We start from the raw sequence: 23,820 nt of genomic DNA, 5'->3' as shown, positions 1-23,820 counted from the left end.
CTTACCACCCATCTATCCCACCTTTTCTTACCTTGCACGATCAAGTAAACTTGGGAGGTCTTGGGCTCATGCTGTGTCTGAACCGAGCAAGTATAGGAACCCTCATCATAGACATCCACCTTCTGGATTCGGAGGCTGTATTCCAGAGAATGGCGTTTCTCCAGCTCAACCCGAGGGTCCAGAGACCACTTGTCATGCCCAGCAAAAATGATGCCAGAACGGTTCAACCAGGCCACCTTCGAGTTCTTGTCTTCTACAACACACCTGGCAGAGCAGAACAACAATGTTAGAACCTCAGTCCTACCTGCATCCACATTCATTCTCCACATTGCCCTCAACAAGACCAATCAAGAACAATGATTATATGCAGGATGAATAATTGCCATGCCATTTTTTAGAGTCCTAAGTATTTTCACTATTTCTCCTAAGACTAATTACCATCCAATAGATGGATGTCATTATGTTAGACTCAATTTGGCAATAAACAATCAGTATGAAAAATGCAGGCAAATAAAATTAAATAGGTATTGACTTCCCACTGGATTATCTTCTTCTTGTCTAGGAAAAGGTCATTCACACAGAACTCCATCTGTTTGAGTACCTGAGAATTTGACAAGTGATAATGTGGCACATTTAATGAGTTTTGAATTGTATTAATTCTTTCACAAGTATTTCCTAAAGTCCTATGTGATGGTAGATACAAATCATGCCCCACTGCTGTAGGAATTAGACCAGATTTCAGAGTTTGCTTCAGGTTCTTAGAAGGTTGGAATGCCTTCTCCCAGGAGTGACAAGTGTGTGAATAGATCCAAAGGTAAGTAGACAGGTGTTATGTCAAGGAAATCAGAGCCAGGATCATCTGGTTCCGGCTGCTGAGGGGAACATGTTGTCTGCTGGCAAGATGGCTTACAACCAGCATTTCTGGTGCATCAGAATGAATTCAATATTTTATGGGAGAGGAAGTAGCCAATTTCATAGTTCGTATTCCAAGAAAGATGAAGGAAAAAGGTTTATTTAAATGACTACTTATTTTAAAAACCTAAAAGGATCTCTTTCTGAAACTTGCAAGAAAGAGGCAAAGAATACGAATTAATGGGGAAGGGGTGGCTACTTTGTGGTGAATGCAGTTTTCTCCTTCAATTCCACTGAGAATCTGTAAATGGAAAAATCAAGCAAAAAACAAACAAACTTCTCTCTGTATCCCTTTGGTAAGATTTATGTCTGCCCCACAGGGAGATTGTCCCAGACCCTGTTCACAACTGTAGAGCCATCTGCTCAGCACTCTGGGGCATGAGGGATGGCGAGAAGAAGCCAGGAGCATGACAGCAAAACAATTAAAATACCATGTTCTAGATTCTCCAAACTAAGTCAAATCCACGTTTTCTCTCCAGGCAAAAAAGTCAGTCATAGGGATTCTGCACCCACTCATAGACAGGAAATTGATGCATTATCTACATGCTGTCTACAGTAGGTATACAGAGGCCAACTCAGTCTTAAAAGGAGAAAAGCTGAATCCTTTTAAAATACCTCACCTATGGTTCAAAAGACCTCCTAATCCCATTATTTTTAAGTGAACTGAATATTTTATTTAACATGAGAATTTTATTTAATTACTTGAGTTCCATGATCCACAGGTCTCTCTTCTCTACCTATTTATTTTCAAGAACATAAGCAGATGAAGTCATCATTTAGTGTCTCTATTAGTCTGTATGCGTTTCTCTGCCATGGAGATATTGTTGGGATTAATTATATGTTTGATAATTTAGAACTTCTCCATGAGAGAGTACAAAGCTAACTTCATGGATGCTTGCTGCTTCTTTCCAGACTTGGTTTGACTTTTCCTGTTTTATTATTTTGTGGCATTGTTTCTCTGTCCTTCATGATATTTGTGGCCCTTCTCAACTGAGAATCATTTAGGAGTTAATAGGCTGCTTGCTGCTTTCTAGAACACAAACGAAGTCACTGATGTAGATTTACTGTGTTTTTCTTTTCTACAGAGAAGGATGGAAATTTGCCTCCGCAAATGCATTTTAAATCTTCTATCATGTATCTCCTTGCACTTCTCTCCTCTGTGCAGTTCAACACAGCAGCAAACAGATATGCTGCATCATAGAGATGTATTCTGAATAATGTCTAGCCAAAAATATGCCCCTAATATGTTCATTTTGAAAAAAAATGCTATATAGTCTATTTTACATAAATATGGCTTACAAATCAATTAAAGACAGATATTTTGTTCTCTTCATTTAGGTACCTCCAAAAATTAATCTTATGGAAAATAGGTATTTAGTAAATGCGTGCTGTGAAACTGACAGTGTCACCCCTACAGAGGAGAGGACATATGGTTACCTATTTTCCACTTCCCCATCCCAAACCTTACAACATCAACTAATGAACTGGACAAATTTCCTTATCAGCACGAGGCAGAGTTTCTAAGTCAGGTGTTTAGGGTCCTTTGGACATTTTAGCAATTTTTGTACATGGAAAAGTTAAACTTATCACACAGATCATTATTCCAAATTATTCTCAGAGACTGTTCAGGTTTATCTTACCTAAAGACATAATTGACTATTTCAGCAAAATTGCCAGACCCACAAAAATGTATCTACTGAAACAATACATTATGTGGAAATTTTGCTATGACAATCTACATAACATCTTATTCTTACATTGTGTTTTGTCTTATATTTATTTTTAAAATTTATATTTTACTTATAAATAAATGAAAGGCATATTAGAATATATACACATACATATACACTCACACTTTTTACTAACTTAGTATAGTTAGCCAAGAAGCTAAGCAGAGCACAATGCGGTATTTTTCTTTTTTTAATTTTTATTTTAAGTAACCTCCGCACCCAACTGTGGAGCTTGAGCTCACAACCCTGAGATCAAGAGTCACATGCTCTACTGACTGAGCCAGCCAGGCACCCCAACAATGTAGTATTTTTAAAAGGAAAACCACTCCTCCAGATATTTAAGGGTTCTTTTTTCTGTAGTCAGTAGTTCCAAAGTAAATATATTGACTCTATAAACTAGAAAATATTCTTTCCACAACATGACTAAAACTTTCATACTGAAAAATGGCAAAAATAATACAAGTTCAGAACTAATTTAATTTTTTAAAATTTTGATATCTTGATTTAAGGTGGCAACTATTTCAGACCATAAGAAGAGCACATAAGTAAAAGATGGTAAGAGTCAAAATAATCTCACTTTGTAGAGCTTATGGTTGTTCAATGAAAATAACCAGTCACACAGGGTAGTCACAGAACACCTAGTTATTCAAAAATGAGGAAATGCTCATTTAATGCAGACCCAGGTTCCCAGAATGCACTGACTGACCAGCAAGCATCATGAGCTCTCATCTAGGAGGGAATTTGGCTTAATTGTGCAGTAGGCATTCCTGTAGAGTAAATGAGTATTCTCATGCCATGCTATCATACTGTAATAATGAATTACCCCCTCCCTACTCAGAATGCTGCTTCAATACCAGACAACCTAGTTCAGAACTGGATACCTAATGACTTCATTTTCAATATCAGCTGTGGCTAAAGCTGGAAAAGTATGAAGAGATGTATTTTATTAATAAAATATTTTATTTTTTCTATTTAAATTCAATTTAGTTAACATATAGTATTATTAGTTTCAGGGGTAGAATTCAGTGATTCATTAGTTGCATATAACACCCTGTGGTCCTTACATCAAGTGTCCTCCTTAATGCCCATCACCCAGTTACCCCATCACCCTATTCACCTCCCCTCCAGCAACCCTCAGTTTGTTTCCTAGAGTTAAGTCTCTTATGGTTTGTCTCCCTCTCTGTTTTTATCTTATTTTATTTTTCCTTCCCTTACCCTATGTTCATCTGTTTTGTTCCTTAAATTCCACATATGAGTGCAATTATATGGTATTTTTCTTTCCCTAACTTATTTCACTTAACATCATACCCTCTAGTTCTATCCATGTCGTTACAAATGGCAAGATTTCATTCTTTTTGATGGCTGAGTGATATTCCAGTGTGTGTGTGTGTGTGTGTGGGGGGGGGGTGCTATATATATGTGTGTGCTATATAACACATCTTTTTTAATCCATTCATCTGTCGATGGACATCTGGGCTCTTTCCATATTTTAGCTAATTGTGGACATTGCTGTTATGAACATTGGGATGCATGTGCCCCTTCAAATCACTATGTTTGTAGCCTTTGGATAAATACCTAGTAGTTCAACTGCTGGGTTGCAGGGTAGCTCTATTTTTAACTTTTTGAGGATAATCCATACTGTTTTCCACAGTGGCTGCCCCAGTTTGCATTCCCACCAACAGTGTAAGAGGGTTAGCCCTTTCTCTGCATCCTCACCAACATTTGTTTCCTGAGTTGTTAATTTTAGCCATTCTGACCAGTATGAGATGGTGAGATGTATTTTAAAAAAAATCTGTAAGCGTTATGTGTTGTTTAGATTTAATAGAATGTTTTCTCCAGGAGCTCACGACATTGCAAATCATTCCTGGATTTAGAAAGGATGGGTGTTGGTGCCAAGAAGAGAGGACGACAATGTCCTATTTCAGGTGGGATTTTCTGGCAGGCAGCTGAGAACATGGGGTTACTGTTCTCTAGGAAATCATCTATTATTAGTATACCATTCCTTTTCATGGATCTTTCTTATGACCTCATCATACTCTATATCGCATTCGCATTATCTGTATTTACCTTTCCTTATAAGCTTATTAATGACAGTGGCCCTCCTAGAATTTACCTGTGGAGCCCTCACAGGGCCTAGCAGCACAGACCCACCATGTACACAGTAGGCACTCACTGAGATGTAGAATAAATAAACTGAATTTAATTTAATACATTACTATTAGGTCAAACATCAAATATTTGTTAATTATCTAAGAGGTGAAGAATAAAAGGGTAATTATTTTAACATTTCTTAAGAAATAATTAAAAGTATCTAATACAATGGGAAATTTTAAAAAAGGATTTTTGAGTGTGGTAGTAACATGAAAGTAAAGGAGACAAAAGTATGTACTCAGTGCTTTCATTATAAAGAAACATCATCTCTGGGAATTACATAATCTGTGTCACATGTGAAAAAGTGAAAGAAACATAAAACACTAGAAAAATGTTTAGTGGGTTGCCCACTCTAACCACGAACCCACAAATATCAGGTGGGTTACTTACCTTAACTATGGGCTATGATTTTTTTTTTTTAAAATCAGCTTTAAAAAACTTACAGGAAAGGCAAACAAACAAATTTTTATCTTCCTTGTTCGGTATATCTGCAGCCATAAAGCTGTCACAAAAAATCAATGCACCCATAAAAATCTCAAGCATTGGATTTCTGCAAACACTTTACACCAAGCATATTATGCACATTTATACAAAGAGGTACATCGACAATTCTACTCATACTGCTTAAGTCTGCTTCTAAAATGATGAGTATAATTGGAGGCAGAAAAGACATGCTAAATTCAGTCTATAGCAATAGATTGCTTAATAGCATATTTACTGACAGTATATCCATGATATAAGTGATACAGATCTACCAGATATTAAGCCTGTTCAATTGCTACAGACATATCTCTTCGTATTTAACAAACATTACTTGCTGCTAAAAATGTTTTGATTTAGCATTAGAATTTATCTAAACTTTCCTTTCTTTCTCAGGAATATAATCTGGTATTTACTCATTTATCACAAGTAAGTACATTTTACTCAATCTGTCACCCATTATCTATCCTCATACTTTTCAACTATAAGGACCAGGGCAGTGGAACTGGATAGGTAAGAGATTTGTTTTTAAAATTAAGAAAGAACATGAGATTAGTGGTTCTCAAGTGGGGGCAATTTGTGCATGCAGATGGTATTTGGCACTATCTGGAGGCATTTTTTTCATTGTCACAACCTGAAGTGGGGAGGTTGTTGCTGGCATCTAGTGAGTAGAGGCCAAGGATGCTGCTAAACGTCCTACAACATAAAGGACAACCTCCACAATAAAGACATCCCACATGTCGACATGGCTGAGCTGAAAATCCCTGAGTCAGAACTTAGTCTTGGTTTAAATATCTGGAAGCATGGGGCAAACATCTATAGTGCAATGGTGTCTTTTTTCATAAGCATATGCTTCTTAATTTACAGATACTTAATTGCCACTAGCAAAGTCCCTGAATTATAAGTCATGTTCACGACAGAATCACTACAATGAAGTCTAGTCATGCTCTGGTTATGAGTTGGTAGTAAATGAAACACTGCCCCTTTGCTGTTTCATTTTAGTATCATAATTATACATCAACATAGTCTTGTACAGACAGTCCCCAGCTTACAATGATTTGACTTATAATTTCTCATCCTTACAACAGTGTGAAAGCAATACACTTTTAGTAGAAACCATACTCTGCATTTTGAATATTGATCTTTTCCCAATGTACTAATATATGGTTAAGATACTCCCTCGTGATGCTGGGCAGTGGCAGCGAGTCACAGCTCCCCGTGAGCCAGGACATCACAAGGGTGAACAACTGATACACTTACAACCATTCTGTTTTTCACTTTCAGTATTCAATAAATTACATGAAACATTCAATATTTTGTTATAAAGTAAGTTTTGTGTTTGATGATTTTGCCCAAGTGTAACCTAATGTAAGTGTTCTGAGCACATTTAAGGTACGCTAGGCTAAGTTATAATGTTCGGTAGGTTAGGCATTTTTGATTTACAGTGTTTTCAACTTATGATGGGTTTATTGGGATGTAACCCCGTCATGAGTCAAGGAAGATCTGTACACTACTGATGGTGAATAGGAAAGCTATAACTTGGTTACTTCCTAATTTAATGCTGGAGAAATCATTTAAATTTAGTCTTTTTCTTTTTTTCTCTCTATATAAATGGACCCATTAAATCCAGAACAGATAAGGAAGAATCAACTCAATTAGAGCAATTTGACTTTTAAGGAAATTATTAAACTTTAATAAAAAATTTTAAAAATTAAAATAAAATAAAATAAATGGAAAGCTATTTTTAAATTAACTCTTATTATTTTTCACATTTGTGACTCTCCCTCTTTTATAAGATGTGTAATGATTCAAGATGTGAATGGAAAAGAAAGTCTTTAAGAATATGTTTGCCCTTGATTTTAATGTTGTTTGCATTGTACTTTAACCCTACAAACAAAATCCTTAGTGAATCATCAAAACTATCATAGAATATAGAAGGAAAGATTCTCTGAGAGGTAAGACTGTACATTCCCAGCATTAGTGCGTGAAATCAGGAAAAGTAGATGATGGAATAAAGTAGGCTCTCTTGAGTCAGAGGTCCTTAGTCTGATTTTATCATATTATTTTAAGTATAATGAATTCCAACAGCACTGTGCAAAGACATTAAAAACAATACATGCCAAATTAGTTAAAAAACCAAATTTAAATATTTTTGAATTATTAAACATTTTGGGTCATCTCTGTTTCATTACCATGCTATAAGATTAAAATCAGAAATAAAAGAATTGTGGGCACTGGTGACCCTTAGGTGCTCCTGCTAGCCTTGTCTGCAGCAAGAAGCTTCAGCTCTCTAGCTGTCTTGCTCCCATTTCTACCACCTTCCAGACTTGACTTATGGCTTTGAACCATGCCTGCTCTCTTGGCCTCATTCTGTTGTTCTTATGCATGAATGCTCTCTTAATCTTGATCCTTTTGAAACTTTTGAACTAATCTTAGTTTGATGATAATTTATTTTTCTATATTCCTACTGAATTTTACTCCAATAAACACCAATACAGTTATCTACATGGTATAATGATCTCCCCTCACCCCAGCTGCTTTGCACACATTCATGCACAAATGCCTGCATGCACACATGCATATAAACACACAGAGAAGTAGTGACAGATGTTCCAGAGAAGATGAGAATGGAGAGGTAGCAAACCACAGGAACCAGATTCATGTGATTCTATTACTGGGCATAACGATTTAGGAATCTGTACTCTTCTGATGGAATGTTAGGATAAAAAACAGACTGTTTAGTTCCTACAGGATAACTGATTTTAGTTCTGGCCTTCAGAACGCAGGTAAGTCACTTAGCCTCTCTGTATCTTAGTTTTTCATAAGTAAAATGAAGCTAATGATACTTTATCCAACTTCCTAGAACTACTCCATGAATAAAATGAGGTGATGTACACAGAAACATTTTATAAGATGTAAAACAATATCTGTGCTCATATTCATACTCTCTCATGGTAGATAAGAAGAAAATAGTTATATGTAGGGGTGGCTATGAAAGAAAAACACTGATTTCCCTAGGCCATTCAAAAAGTTTATCTCTTCACAGAGTGTGATGACACTAAATATGTATTATTTCCCAGACTCTCTGATCAATCATGTATTTCTTTAAATATTATATTTGCAGTAGTTATTTGCATGTGCTATGCTGACAAAGCACCCTTTCTATGATTGGGTTACTCTCTACTAGGCTTATTCATCACGTATAAGAGCAAAAAAGAATCCACAATGACAACTGGTAAAGCCAGGGGAGTTTGTGTCATTTCTGAAGCAATGAAAAGGCCTCCCTAGACATGCTTTTTATCTCTTTGTATCAGTAGGAAGTACTTGTCCAGCCACACATGCATCCTTTTTTTAAATTTTTATTTATTTTTTTCATGCATCCTTATATAAGCATGATACGACACATGTATTGCTGTATTTTCAGGCTCACTTTCTTTAAGAAGAAGAATTAACGAATATCCATGCAGGTGGCACAGGTGAGGAAAGCAAGTAGAGAAGGAGCAGAAATTATCCACCAAATTAGGTACTGAGTACCTCGCAACAACCTCTCAGTTCTAGGACAATCTGTGCTCCCTCCGCTTTTCACATCAGTTGTGTTGTCTCTACATTCACATAGAAGAAATAAATGGAAAAGAGGAAGAAATAAATTCTAAAAAGAGATCAGAATGGAGGCTGAGGCCAGGAGAGAACAGAGTTCTATCTCAGTCACTGCTAAGATCAATCCCATGAATGTTTATAAGCAGTCGGAAATAGCTCTTCTAGGTTCTTTCCAATAGTCTCGATCAGTCTAGAAAACAAATCGTTATGTTCTTAGTTACACCATAATTTAAGATCCTCCATTTATTTGTAAGACGTGAAGTGGAAAAGTCATGGGTTCCATAGTTTAGTAGCTTCTGGCAAGTTAGCAGAGAAACACAGCATGGGGCGTGTTTCCGTGTTCAGGTTGAAGAGCAGGGAGCCAGTTTCCTGCTCTGCGTTCTAGCACCATCACATACTTGTTCTGTGCTCTCAGGATATTTGCTTAACTTCTCTGTGCCTAGGTTTCCTCATCTGTAAAATGAAGAATGATAGTTTCTACTTCAATGGATAGCTGTAATGTTTAAATGGGTTAATTTTAAACAGACAGAGCAGTGCCTGGCCCTAAAAGGGTTCATTATTACCAAAGAGTTTCAGTGTTTTTCTTTGGCAAAACATGGATAATGACTTTTTTCTTATATGATTGTGATTATTAAATGGGCTAAAGTATTTAGAATACCCAGTAAGCTTTGGAAGAGCCTAATAAAATCTTGTCCCCATCGCTTTTCATAATTTGAGTCTTAGGCATTTCATTCTGCATAAATCCCATTGTTGGGCTAAATCTAGCAATGTCCAGAAAGTGTTTAATCCAATTCCTTCCTTATTAACAGCCATTTCTGGGAAATCTCCTTCTGCAGGCCTGGGTTCTTTTGCATCTGATACCCCTCTGGCCCCTCTAATCAGTAGTTGGCCCCCTAAAGCCGACAGGTGTTAAATTGAAAGCAAGATGATACAGTATGATTATGGTGCAACAGTGTAAACTGAGGTTCTAATGCCATCTCTGAACATTTTTAAGGGCTTTTTTGGCATACCTGTGCAGAGGCAGCTTAGGTCTTAAATGCCTTATCACTTTCAATCGGATTCAGTTAGAGCCCACACATGGCTCTCTCTCCAAGGCAGCCTGAACAGAGGACAGTTGGTCAATGCTGTACAGTGTGATCTGCTGAAATCTGCTTGGTGGAATTGGGGTCCCTCCTGGACTGGATGAGTCACAGTCTTTGCTTTATGGACCCTCAGGTTTCAAGAACAAGGCTTATCTTTTCTCCTTCTCAGTATGTGAGTGGCCATTATCCTCTCACCAAAACAGCAAGTATCTATAACTCTTTTCTCTCCTTTAAATTACGGATTCTCCTCTTTCCTTACCACTTGGTTGAGTGAGGGTGAGAAGCAATTTTAAATCTTGATTTGTTTTGATTCTTGCTATGAGTCTCTGTTCTCTGTGAAAAATCTCTCTCATTTAGAAGGGGGAAAAAAAGCTGCCTTTAGTTGTACTTTTGAAAGAATAAAATGAGTCTTAGAATCCTGGCTCAGATTTCTAGTTAAAATTTTTACTCGCTATGCAATTAAAAACAATTCCACAGCTATTTAAAGAAAATTTTGTTACCTTCTGAGTCATTACAAAGTAAATATCAAAAGTATGCTACGTTCTAGAAGTAAAAAAAATGTCTTTTATACTGCTCTATACTGTGCAGAGTTTATTCTTTATCTCATTCCAGCAGTAGGGAGAAATAAAAGAGCTCACAATAAATTATAATGCATTTAGGATGAGCATTCTGTTGTAGGAGACTTGGCCATAAAGTCAGGAGACTATTTTCCATAAGTCTCACTTGAAAACCCAGCCCCCTACTTTATAGTCTTATCATATACAGCATTATGTAAATGTTATCATTGGAGCAGAACCACGTTATAATATGACTCCTTATTACATGCATTTATATATAATTTGTATCAAATTATGCCCTCTAAGACATGGCAATTAATACATACAGCATGTATGATATAACAGAGTTAACATACAGTAAGCATATAAGTAAATAAATAAGTAATGAGACTGTCTATCAGAGCTACCGTTACGAAGGGTTCTGCTGTCTAGTTGGCCTTCCCTATTAGAGGTAGCAGAAATAAAGGCAGATAAATATAAAGAGCAAAAGAAGTCTATTTTTTAAATGTACTTTGTGGACACAGATGTGAAATAGGGGACTCTGGTAGCTGCAAATTGAAAGAGCACATATTATCAAACAGATCCATCTTAGCTGAAGGAAATGTAGTGGTCCCCTCCCCCCGCTGACAAGAAGCCAATAGATCACTGCATGCTTATAAATCACAAGGACTGTTCTCACATGGAGAATTGTAATCATAGGGATTTTTCGGACTTCTACGTTCACTTTTCCATCACCCACATCCTACCCCACCTCACTTCCTTTGTTTCCTATCTCCAGAAGTATTTTTTTTTCTCATCACTTTCTTCTAAAGGACAATGATGTGAGGAGGTCTTCATCCTTGTGTGATAGCCAGTTCTTGGGGTTTTTCTTCTTTCTCTCTCCATCATTTTTTTTTCCTTACCAAACCCTTCCTTGAAGGCCTGCCTGTCTTGACCACATCAACAATCAGGGCATGAATGGGACTCAGGATTCAGTAATCAAAAAGAGCTTCAGAAATTACCAAGAGAATGGGCATGAAAGCAAGACCTGATGAGTTTGAGATGAAAACCCATCTGTGAGTTACTCTACTGAACTTGGTTTACTCAAACTGGAGAATGATACCTGCCACTGTAATCCCCAACTTACACAGAACCCTGACCTTGGGAGGGCGATGGAGGTTAGAGGAAGTAAGTGGTGTCTGGACCTGGCAGAAAGAGGAAGTTAAAGGCCAGTCACCCTTTGTACTACCACATCTGCCACATAATTAATTCTAAAATTTCATAGCCAGCCTCAGTTAAAGAGAGAGCTGCAGATACTTCAAGGTGAAGTTCACATTCTGAGTTCTAGGAAGAGTCACATGATTCAAAAGCGCCATCTCTTTACCATGAGAGCATTTGTATTTCACTTTCCCACCCTCTCCGTCCCTAGGGCATTCTACCTTGGAGATTGCATTACTGAAGAGGCATCTTCTCTCACAGCAACTCTCAAAATCTGGCTATTAAATGAAAAGACAGGCAGAGTGAGAGAAAGAACTAAATCTAAGTGGAGATTAATAAGACATTGTTTTGAAATCATTCCTCTATTTCTTCTGGATTACTTATATCACCATTTGTGGTGATGATCTTTTGACATGGTACCAGGAACTCTGTCGAATTCTCTATATATGCTCAGGAACCTGATCTGAGTAGCATCAAGAATTATGTTGACTAATTAACAGTCCTCATAATGTTGATACTGTGTTATTAATCATAATGTTGATAGTAGTAAATATTATGTTGACTAATTAACGTCCACTCTCCCCCAAGGACGAGTCACCTTCACCTGGCTCTATCAAAGAACACTTTTAGAAGGATGTTGGTAATCCACTAACAGCCAAATCCAATGGATTCATTTTAAGTATTTGTCCTACTTCATCTTTATATAGCTTTCAACACAATTCGCCACTCATTCTTCATTTTCTTGTCTCTCTTCCTAACTCCCACTATTTCTCAATTTCTATAATCGGCTCCTCTTTCTCCACTCACCTCCTGGCTTCATGGAATAGTCCTCATACATTTCATCAGACTTTTTGGCTTTAATTATATTTCATCATATTGAAATCTAAAACAGCATACTCAGCTGTTCCACATAGATGTCTGAAGGCACCACAAATTCAGCATGTTTTGAATCTAAACTCATTATCTTCCATCTTATTCTTATACTCTTTCTAAATTCCCAGTTTCAGTTAATAGAACCATAATCCATCTATTAATCCAAACTAGTAGACCCAGAGCTGTCTTTGTTTCCTTCTCCTTCAAGTCATTTATATAATCAAATATATTTTTACATATTTTCCCCTAAGATTGACCTCTAATCTCCATCCATACTGTCACTACCATTGTTTAGAACCTTCTCGTCTATTGTCAACATCACTTCCAACTCATGTTATCACCTTCTAACTGGTGTTGTGGCCTCTGACGTTGCATCCCTCACCTAGAGTGCTACCCATTCATCCTTCATATAGAACATACACGAAGCTGATCATGTAAACCTCTTATTTAAATGTGCTTGGTCTTTTTACTTTTAACAGTTCAAAGAGATTAGCATAATAAATGTCAGTTCAACCTACCTTTCCAGCCTGATCTCCTGACTTACACTCCCTCTCTGCTATGAACCTTATTCTTTCATTTGGCAAGTTCCTATTTACTACACAACCCATCTCAGGTGTGCCTTCCCTTGTGATGCATTCTTTAATTCCATAGTTGCTCCCCTGCTCGTGGTAACATTCTAATTCTTTCTCTACCTCTCATCACTATTTTAAGAGTAAAGCATGACTATGTCTTCTCAATCTTTGCATCTCTATTGTCTCACAAAATGCCTGACACAAAATCCCGTAATAATTATTCAGTGGATGAATGAATATACCAAGAATCTTTCTCCTCTCATTTCACATTCTTAGAGATTTCTGCTTCCTAATACAAACTTGAAGGTGGAAAAATCTTACTATATCCAATGGTTTTGAAAGAAAAGTATGGCAGGACAAAGCCCTTTGTCTTTTCTAATCTAGACATTTTATTTCTCTTCACTTGATGCTACCATTTTCTCTCTCTCTCTTCGCCTGGAAGAGATGACACTATCTATTTAACTACTTATTTATTTATTTATAAAAATATTTTATTTCTTTATTTATTTTAGAGAGAGAGAGAGAGAAAGTATGAGTGGGTGTGGAGGGGCAGAGGGAGAGAGAAAATCTCAAGTAGACTCTGCACTGAGTGTGAAGCCTGATGCAGGGCTTGATCTCACGACCCTGAGATCATGACCTGATCTGAAATCAAGAGTTGGATGCTCAAGTGACTGAGCCATCCTGGTGCCCTTATACTATCTTTTTAATGATATACCTACGATACACTATAATATATACATAAAAACAATTTTTTTTAAAAAAAGAAATACAATGTATGGTGGAAACTTAACTCAAAGAAATTTCTAAAAATATGCTGTATGGTGAAAACATGTTTTCAAATTCACCAGTGTCCCTCTTCTTGTCTGGTGGACTTGAGTACCATCCTTGATATTATCCTACTGGTGTCTCTTGCCTTAGAGGTTCATATTTAAGGATAGAAATTAACATTTTTTATTAGTATTCAGATGTCACACTGAGGACTAACCACCTCAAGCTATGTAACCTAATCTCTATGAGTTTATAGTGGGTCTCTGACTAAGTCATACCCAATAATTTCACTGTTCATCTCTAGTGAAATAGGTTAATTTGATTTCACAAAATTTTTAAAATTTTTCTTTCCTCACTAGATTTCATTGTAAAATTAGCACTTACTTTCCCCTTCAAGATAATAATATGACCAAGAAGACAACCAGGAAAGGTGATAAAGAGGTAGATAAAGTGAGATTTTCTTCCCTGATACTTTCTTGTCTGGGAAGCTACTGAATTTAGACATTCTAGAGTCTTCCAGTCAATATGGGACACTATTATTATTCAGATAAAACTATGTCCATTCTTTAATATTAGTAAATTTGGTACATTTCTTTACTCTGATTATTACAAGATAAAATCTTTTCATTTTGGATGTCAGCCTCCAAATCAGTCATTAGCATAATGCAAAACTTACCCAAAATACAGAATGAGAGAAGAATAAACATTAACAAAATATTTTTAATGATTTATATCTTGCTCTCTTTTTGTCCTTTAAGATTTCCTAGAGTTCCTATTCTGTTACCCTGAATCACAGTATTCTCCCACAGAACTCTATTAAAGGAACTACTACACTTAAAATATATCCTCATATTCAAACCTCAGGAATGGTGGTGTGGATGGCCTTATTCAGAAGTAGAATATTTAGCTTCTTTACTAATTATTAAATATTAATCACTATATTTATTCAGTCTTGAGACTAGAATGTGGTGATCTATAGCTATGGTATAAATCATATTTTTTTTTCATATTTTATGTGTCACTTCCTCTCATTCCATCTCTTTTCTGCCATACTCTTTACAACTGAGACCATGAATCAAAGAAAATGGCTTATTTATATGTTTTTACCTTTTGCTCTTACATAATATGAGTCCCTTAATCTTTATGAACATTCTTTTGTCTAGATAAGACTTACTACTATGTCACATGATGCTTCACATTAAAATTATACTTCTGCTAAACTATAAAATTAAGGAAGTCAGAGTCCCTAATTTCTCTAAGTATATCAGTGCAGAAATGATTTGAGTGCATGAAAATCTGTGGGTATTCAATAAAAAATTCTCTAACAATGAAGGAAATTTCAAATATACAATTTCCTATGGATTACTCTACCTCTGTATAATATCTAATCACAGAATACTATGATTGAGGGTAACAAAATAGGAACTTTAGAAAATCTGTACTTAGAGGCCAGAATCAGAGGACAAAAGAGCAAAGAATATACTGTTCATTAAGTAGATGCTTCCTCTAACTGAATCTAAACCGATTTTCTTTCCCAATCACTGAGTTCTACACAGGCCCTCTGTGGTCACCATAGAACTCTGAGCACTGGCCAGTGAGTCCAATCTCATCATTTCAAAACCCTTTGGCAGTTTTCACTTACAGATTTCTCCTAATCATCAGCTCTTAGCAGCAACAAAATAGCAAGAGGGGAATAAAGTTAAGATCAAAAGATACATATTCAATGCAAAACAGCTCAGCCTGTTAGCCCCAAGCAACAAATAAACGGAGAACGGAGAACGTTCTCCACAGTGTAGTAAAGTATGTTTCTGGGAGGCTAATGCTAGATGCAAATCTGCCAGAGGCAATGTTAAAAAAAAAAATCAACAAGCCAACAATAAAAGCAAACCAGACCTGCATTTTCTGTTCTTCCATATAGTTCACCCAGTCTTTGTCCATCATGTAGGATATCAAGTATTATTTTACAAGTAAGATTAGAAGAGATTAACAATCTTACATGAGCTATTAATCTTTTCTATTATATTATTTTTGCCTAAATTCTTCATTTTTAAATAGCATAGAAGATCAGATACTGCAGACGACGAAGATATTGTAGAAAATAATACGCTTGTTACAATGTGATCCTTTGCAGACCACCCACTAGTGAACGAGGGCAAATTTCTCTAAAATCAGAAAACACAATTAACTCTTTCATCTTACTCTTAAATACTAAACCTGTTCACCCTACCTCTCCAGTTGGTGATGCTGGGTGTGAGATCATGCCAAAATCTTCCCAAAAGACCTCATAGCTATACCATTCCTTCTCAGCGTCAGATGAAAAGCTAGTAAGAATATGCTAAGGCCAGAAACATACTTGACTCAGCACACTTTCATCTGCCAACCTCCTGAAACGGACTACAGCTATAGTAGGAGTTTAGAGCTATTCCTTGGATGTCCCAGGTGCTTTCATAGCCTACTCCAGTATTACAAACAGTGCAGGATACAGGCTTGAGCATCAACATGCACAAACCCAGAAGAGCCATCTACTCTCTAAAAGCCTTTTGAAAGTTTGGGGTGTGGGATAGTTAGCATGTTGAAGGCATTTACAGGGCTCTTGGCTAGTGAAGAGATATTTTTCAGTTTGCCTAGAATTTTTTTTTTTTCCACAGCTGGTGATACACAGTACAGAATAAGGAAATAGGCACTGCCAGCCAATCCTTCAAGACTCTGTTCCAGCCACAGTAGAAGCACAATGTGAGAAGACTAACTGCTACAAAGACCTCCCAGCTTCTTATGCAATCTACGGACTGTCAGGCACATCTCTCAGTATAAAGAGTTTGGGAGCCAACTGTAGGACTGTGTGCAGCCAACCAGGCTCTGCCATTGAGAAATGGTTGCATAGGTAGTTGTGTCTTCCTTTGACCAATAAGAAGTTTATTCCCTCTGACTGGTGCCTAGAAGAAAGCAATTCTTGACATGTGTGGGTTCATGAATTTGCACTGGGACAGGAGTTAATTCTTCATGTTCATCAATGGCATTAGAGTGTCCAAAGACCTTATTTAGAATCACTTAATAAATGTTGATTTCAAAATGTCCCTACTTTGAAGCTTGGACCTATAACACCCTATGTAAAAGCAGGTCTTCACAAAGTAATATAGTTCTTTGTCTTTTTCTCCCTTCTCTCCCTTTAACACAATTTTTTTTTTTTTGCCATAGGTTGTGAAAAATTTGTTAAGTGTGTTATTCGCATAGATTTGTAAGGCTATTATTTTTTTCTGTTTCATTAATTCTGCTAATTTATCAATTAATTTGGGTAATTCACTCCCTTTTTACTACTCTCCTGATATGAGTCTTTCAATGTTGGCTGTATGTTTTATTTTTTTATTTTTTTCAAAATCAAACACCTTTTTTTTATGTTGGCTGTATGTTTTAAAATGTGCTTTCAGTGAGGCTGAGGTGGTCTCTATAATGGATGTTGGTGCAAAATCAAGGGGACTCTGGCAACAAGTTGGCAGCATGTGAAAGCCGCAGTGCTTCTGCTAACTAGCCCTGAATTTTCAAAGGCAAGAATAAGGAGATGTAAAGAAGGGTTTGGATAGCATCAGACAGCTTCTCCTCCAGTATGTGAAAGATAATTACTCAGTGGGATTTACCCGGACAGAAGCCATGTGCTCTTGATGAGGCCTGGTTTCTTGCAAGGATAAGACTTTCTAGCTGGATTACAAAACAGAAAGTTGCATTCTAACCTGGAATGCCAAATAGCTCTAACAGAGAAACTGGAGCTCTACAAATGTTTTTAACAAGAGAGTTCAAGATCAGGACAGCGATACCCCTTAGAAATGTGGATGCTGGGATCACAATTGATGAAAACCAATCACTCCTCCTTTAGTGATTGAGAGTATGTAGATATGTGCACCTTAACAAAAGGGCTCAAATGTGTGATAGAGGGCAGAATGGGAGAGAAGAACAGAATTCAGCTTGTCTACACAGTCTAAAACAGCCAGTCCATTCTCTCCTTAGAATTCAAAAGAGAGGTGTAGGGATGGACAGAAGCTTCCAAATGACTATGACAAGAAAACAAATAAAAACTCTAGGAATTAGAATGGCTCACAATCTGTTAAATAGTTAAATATTACAACCTCTAGTCAACCGTTTAGTATTTTAATAGATGGACCTTTTGATCCATAGCTTATAATATCTTGCAGTTTTTTGAAACATAGGAACCAGTCCAGGAAGTCTGCAGTTGGAAGGAATGGATCTGGCAGAATCTACAATGCAGGTTTAGGAACTCCTGGTAATTGTTAGTATTTTGAGAAGGAAGGCAGGAAAGAGTTTGCTTTGAAAGGAGATCTATCAGGGGAGTAAATTATGCTGTCTCTCCAGGGAATCTTCTTTCAACTTCCTGAGCAAATTCACCCTACAATATCTACATCAATATCTATATCTTTATTTCACTTTTACCCCACACTAGGCTATTTCAATAACAGGGATTTGCAATCTATTGGATTTACCAATAGTTGATTTAACTAAAATAGTCTTTTTACAATTTAATTAATCATTACCTAAAAACTGCCATGACTTTAGCCTTTGAAATTTTAAATCTGAGTTTCACATATATATTCTTGAAAATTATGTGGCTCTGAGAGGAGATTCTGAAATATTTTCCTAAGTACTAGTGAGTTTAAACCTTTGGAATTCCAGTGTTCAGATACTTTATATTTTGTTTTATTTTATTTTGTTTTGGTATATTCAGGTAGATGGAGAAAACAGAGAAGTATCAACAAAATAATAATAAATAAAGGAAGCATAAGAGAGTGTGAGGCAGAGAGAGAGAGAGAGATTCATATATAAACTCAGTGTGAGACAGTGTGAGAAACAGAATGAGAAAGTGAAGAGAGAGAAAGGGAGAGAGAGAGAGAGAGATGTTGCAGACAAACTATTGGAGAATCAGATAAAAAAGCTGATATGAAAAGCCAAAAGAAATTCTAGAATAGATGTTCAGAATGACTTTTCTTTAAGTAGAAGGTACAGAAAAGAGAGATAACAATATTTGCATTTGGAAATGTTAGGTCACGCTCTCCCTCTTTTCATTTCAAGTCCCACACCCTTTCTCCCACTCCCCTGTAAAAGAGCAAACCTGAAAGATCAGTAAATAATGTAGGGTAGAGAAGTCTAGAAATTTAGAAATGTTTTCACAGTATGTTTTATGATTATGAAAAGGACCTGTTCTGCATCAAAAATTCAGAAAAGATGGAAAAATACAGATAAAACAAAAACCATCAGAAGATTAAAAATGCATATCTCTGATGATTTATATTTAAAGTTATAGTCACATTTACGTTTAATTGGAATCATACTGAGCTTATAATTTATAAATTATACTCTTATAAATGTACATAACTTTGAACACTGCTTTTAAAAATGATTCTGTTAGACAAGTAGTGTGTGTTAATCACTGAATAATATACTTTCCTCTTACCTACTTACCAGTAGCTCTAGAAGGTGTTCCCATAGACTAGAAATTCTGAGACAACCAACATTAACACCTATGTAGTATGTCAGGTATGAGAATAGACTTTAATGTAACTCACTGTGCTCAGTAAAATAAACCTTAGCTGGAGAAGTTGTTTCTCTAAGCTGCAAAGGCTCTCCCTCACTAACACTCTCAGGATTTGTGATTTCTGCACTGTCTCTAACACTGGGCTGTGTCCCCAGGCACATTTGTTGCTGTGTGGTGTGGGAATCTGAAATTAGAGTAGTGTAATTGGAGCAAGCAGAACCGAGGAAGTTCAAATCTCGGCTCCACAACACATCAGCTACAATAATTTAGGCAAATTATTTCACTTCTCTAAGTCTCTGTTTCTTCACTGGATTGTTCTTGGACTTAATAAATCACTACATGTAAAGACCTTAGAGTAGCACCTGGCATATGGAAAATTATCAATAATTTTTACATAGAACTGTTGATACTGTCATTGTTGTCTTATCATTACCTTTGCTATTATTTACAGCCACAAACATGGAATGAGGAAAGATGAGATGGGAGACATTTTTTAAAAATGAATCAAGTGGGTCAATAATTGTTAAGATACAAGAGGCAATAAGGAGGGTCCCAAAAATGTCCACTCTGAGGAAAACACTGATTGAGATAATTTAGTGAGCAGAACTTCTGAATGGGAAGAAAGGAAATAGTAGAAGACCACGTGGAAAACAATGAACTTTATCTAAACCCTGTGTTCCCATTCCGGGAAAGCAGGAATGGTTAGAAAATCTCCTTGCTCTGTGTTCCAGGAAATGGCTAACTGAAAAGGACCCCAGTGCCCTCACATAATATGAGGTAAGGCTCGTCTTCATTCTTCCTCATGACTTCCATAAAAGTCTGATAACTCCCCACCATCAAACCCCAAGCTTCCTTCCTTCTTACCTCAACAGCCTGAATAACATATCTGTAAATGGTCTGGTGCCTTTTGTTTTTTGCATGTGTCACAATGTTCTCTGTGCTGGGTTGCCCTTTGGAAACATGCTGGGAGCAGTACCCAGAACAATCCTGGACAGTGCATGGGATGGTAGATGAGGGTAGAAAGGGGAATTGTTATTCCTATTTGAGTGTGAACCTGTTCATTATATTATCCCTTATTTCACAAAATATATGCATTCCAGAAATACATTTTTTTTCTGGTGCCTTAGAGTCTGCTATTAGAAAACTGGAGATCCCTCAGTATAATGAAATCCTGAAATGTAATAAAGTCAGACACTTAAGCAAGGATAGTACCACTTTTTACACTCACATATTTAAGAGAAACAGTAATTTTGCTTTTACAAAACATTAACAGTAATACTCTCAGCATTTATAATCTTGTGATACCCACCGAATAAGTCACATAATGAAAATACTGAAAGTGAAACCCTCAGGTAGATTTTAGACTCTGATGATCTGCATATGCTTTGGAACATCCCTCCATGTGGGTCATAAAGTTAGGAATTTGGCCCTCTTTGTCTATTCAGTTTAGTTATTATGTCAGCAGGGTGCAGGGTCCCTACATTTTATTACGTTTTCCTTTTATTTTATGCCATTGTATTAGTCGAATATCACCACTTTTAGTATCCAGGATATCTTGCAAATGTAGATGGTTTTCAATAGTATTTTATGAAGTGGAAGGAATTGTTTTGCTTATTAATCATCTCTTTATAACTGCAGGTTTTAAAGGGTTTTGGAAACACTTTAAATGGAATCTTTAGTCTAGCTCAGATTTTATGGCCTGATAAAGTGGAAACAATGTGGCATGCATTTGGGGGACTTATTTTTCTTAAAATAAGCCAATATATTTATGTTACTTTTAATAAGGACTGAATGGGGGGGGCAAAGCAGGGAGGGGAGTTAGTAATAAATGGTAAAGGCCAATATTTGTTGAGCATCTATTCTGTGCCAGGCATAACTCAAATGTATTTATATTTTTTATATATTTTGAGTACTCTATCCCCATTTTACAGAAAGAAACTGAGTCACAGGTCAATTACATTGCTCCAGGAATCTTAGTTAATAAACGGTGGAGCTGGGAATAGAATCTGGTCCACTCTCAACTGTTTGCTTCCTACATTTCTTGCAGAGCTATAATCCTATTATTTCTCTTTGCTTCTGTCCTGGGTTCAATCTCTTATCTTTCTCTAGTTTATATCTTTCTCTTTTTCCATTTATTTAGTCATTTTGGTAGAACACATCCTTTAAGAACTTCGTGATTAAGACGTGTGACATGTAAATTATGTGATGAATTTGATGTCTATCAACCAAGTGTGAGGGTAAAAAAACAAAAACAAAAACAACTTTGTTGAGTAGAGAATGCTAGATTGGAAATTATTTTCCTTCTAAATTTTGATGATAATCTCCATTGAATTCTAAACCCCAGTTTTGCTATTGAAAAGTCCAAAATCACTTAACATCTGATCCTTTGAATGTGACTTGCTTTTCCATTTTTTTTTCCCCACTTGGATGTTCACTGGTTCTTGTGTTTGTCCCAGTGTTCTGAAATTTCAAGGTGAAGTGCCTTAAGGTGGGTCTACTCACCATGTGCTTTCAATCATTTCAATCTGAAAATTCATATTTTTCAGTTTAGGAAGTTTTTATTGAATGATTTCATTAGTGATTTCCTCCTTTCCTTTACCTCAACTTTCTGTTTCTGTAATTACTATTATTTGGATGGTAGGTCTTCTAGATTTGTCCTGTAATGCAATCTTTTTTTCTTTTTCTTGTTTGCCACCTTTTTTTTTTTGTCTTTTGCCTCCACTTCCTAAGAGATTTTCTCAGCTTTGAATGTCAACATATCTACTGAGTTTTCCATTCTACCCTTATGTTACAAATTTCCAAGACCTCTTTTCAATCTCCAATATTTTCTCTTGTCAAGAATATTAATGATATTTAAAAGTTTTTTCTGTTCAAACCCTGTCTCTTTTCTTCAAGTTGCTATTACTGTTTATTTTGGTTTCTTTCTTTCATATTCTTTCAGCCATTCCGTAGGTATCTGGTAATCTTCATATGCTATTCATATTTAAAATGGGGAATAAAATGTGAGTTATTGGAAGACTTTCTCTAGGAGCCATGTCAGAAGTTTGACCACCATGAGGCTGCCATGCTGGAAGGTCCAAGAATATTAAGTACTCCGGGCCAAGAATTCTAGCTGAGCCCACCCATCTAGGCATGCTGTCAAGGTGACAGACAATTGAGTGAAGCCCATCTGAACCCTCCAGACCAGCCCAATTGTGGGCTGAATACCATGGAGCAACTTCTGTCAACACCACATCAGCTAGTCAAGCCTTGTCTAAATTCCTGAATCTAGACAATTAGTGCAACAAGGGATAATCAAAACACTAGATTTATATGTACTAACATGGAAAAGTGATGTCTGAAATACTGATAAATTAAAATAAATGCATCTTGTTATAATGATCAAAGAAATGGTGACTCAAAACTCTAATGTATGGGTGGGACTCCTTGACTAGGAACTTGACTCCAAGAGCAATATTCCTCTAAGAAACACCACAGCATCCCCCCCCTGTTATTTATTTTTAAATAAACTTTTAGAACAGTTTTGGATTTATAGAAAAATTACAGACAGTACAAAGTTCCCATAAACCCTAAACAATTTCCCCCTATTATTAACAACTTACCTTCGTATGGTACATTTGTCACAATTTATGGGCTAACATTAATACATTATTATTGTTAACTAAAATTCATAGATTATTCATATTTCCTTAGTTTTTGCCTAATGTCCTTTTTCTCTTCCACGATCACTTCCAGGATTCCACATTAGTTGTAAAGTCTCCTTAGACTCCTCTTGGCTGTGACATTTTCTCAGATTTTCCCTGTTTTTGATGAGTTTGATAGTCTTGAGGAATAGTGGTTTGGTATTTTATAGGATCCTCTAATAAAATTTGTCTGATGTTTTTCTTATAATTAGACTGGAGTTATGGGTCTTTGGGAGGAAACCACAGGGGTAAATGCCATTTACATTATCTCTTATTACGAAGGGTATGTTCTATCAATATGATTTGTCACTGTTGACACTGACCTCGATCATCTGCCTGAAACAGTGTTTGTCAGGTTTCTCCCCTGTACATTACTTATTTTCTTCTCCCTTTTACTACTGTTCTCTTTGAAAGGAAATCACTATGAACAGCCTACATTCAAAGAGTGGGGAGTTATGCTCCATTTCCTGGAAGGAACAATATCTACATAGATTATTTGGAATTCTGCATGGGAGATTTGTCTCTTTCCACATTTGCCTAATCACTTGTTTATATCACTATGGACCTACAGGTATTTATTTTATGATGCCTTCCCCTCTTTCCCTACATTTATTCTTTTCAATTAATTATATTCCCCAGGAAAGAGTCGTACAATATTCTGCATAGAAGGTAAAATCTG

At 36.4% G+C, this 23,820-nt stretch overlaps 1 protein-coding gene across 5 annotated transcripts in view; it reads right to left on the bottom strand.

The window, feature by feature from the left end:
* LOC113917567 (limbic system associated membrane protein) overlaps positions 1 to 23,820 on the bottom strand; it is a 651,218-nt gene that overhangs the window by 318,698 nt on the left and 308,700 nt on the right. For all 5 annotated transcript variants that reach the window (XM_027585416.2, XM_027585415.2, XM_027585420.2 and 2 more), the window contains exon 2: positions 32 to 264. In XM_027585416.2, coding sequence (XP_027441217.1) covers positions 32 to 264 — 233 coding nt within the window. The remainder of the gene's footprint in view (positions 1 to 31; positions 265 to 23,820) is intronic.

This window comes from Zalophus californianus, chromosome 1, assembly GCF_009762305.2.
Source record: "Zalophus californianus isolate mZalCal1 chromosome 1, mZalCal1.pri.v2, whole genome shotgun sequence".
Lineage (NCBI taxonomy): Eukaryota > Metazoa > Chordata > Mammalia > Carnivora > Otariidae > Zalophus > Zalophus californianus.
This window is presented reverse-complemented; position numbering and strand designations above follow the sequence as displayed.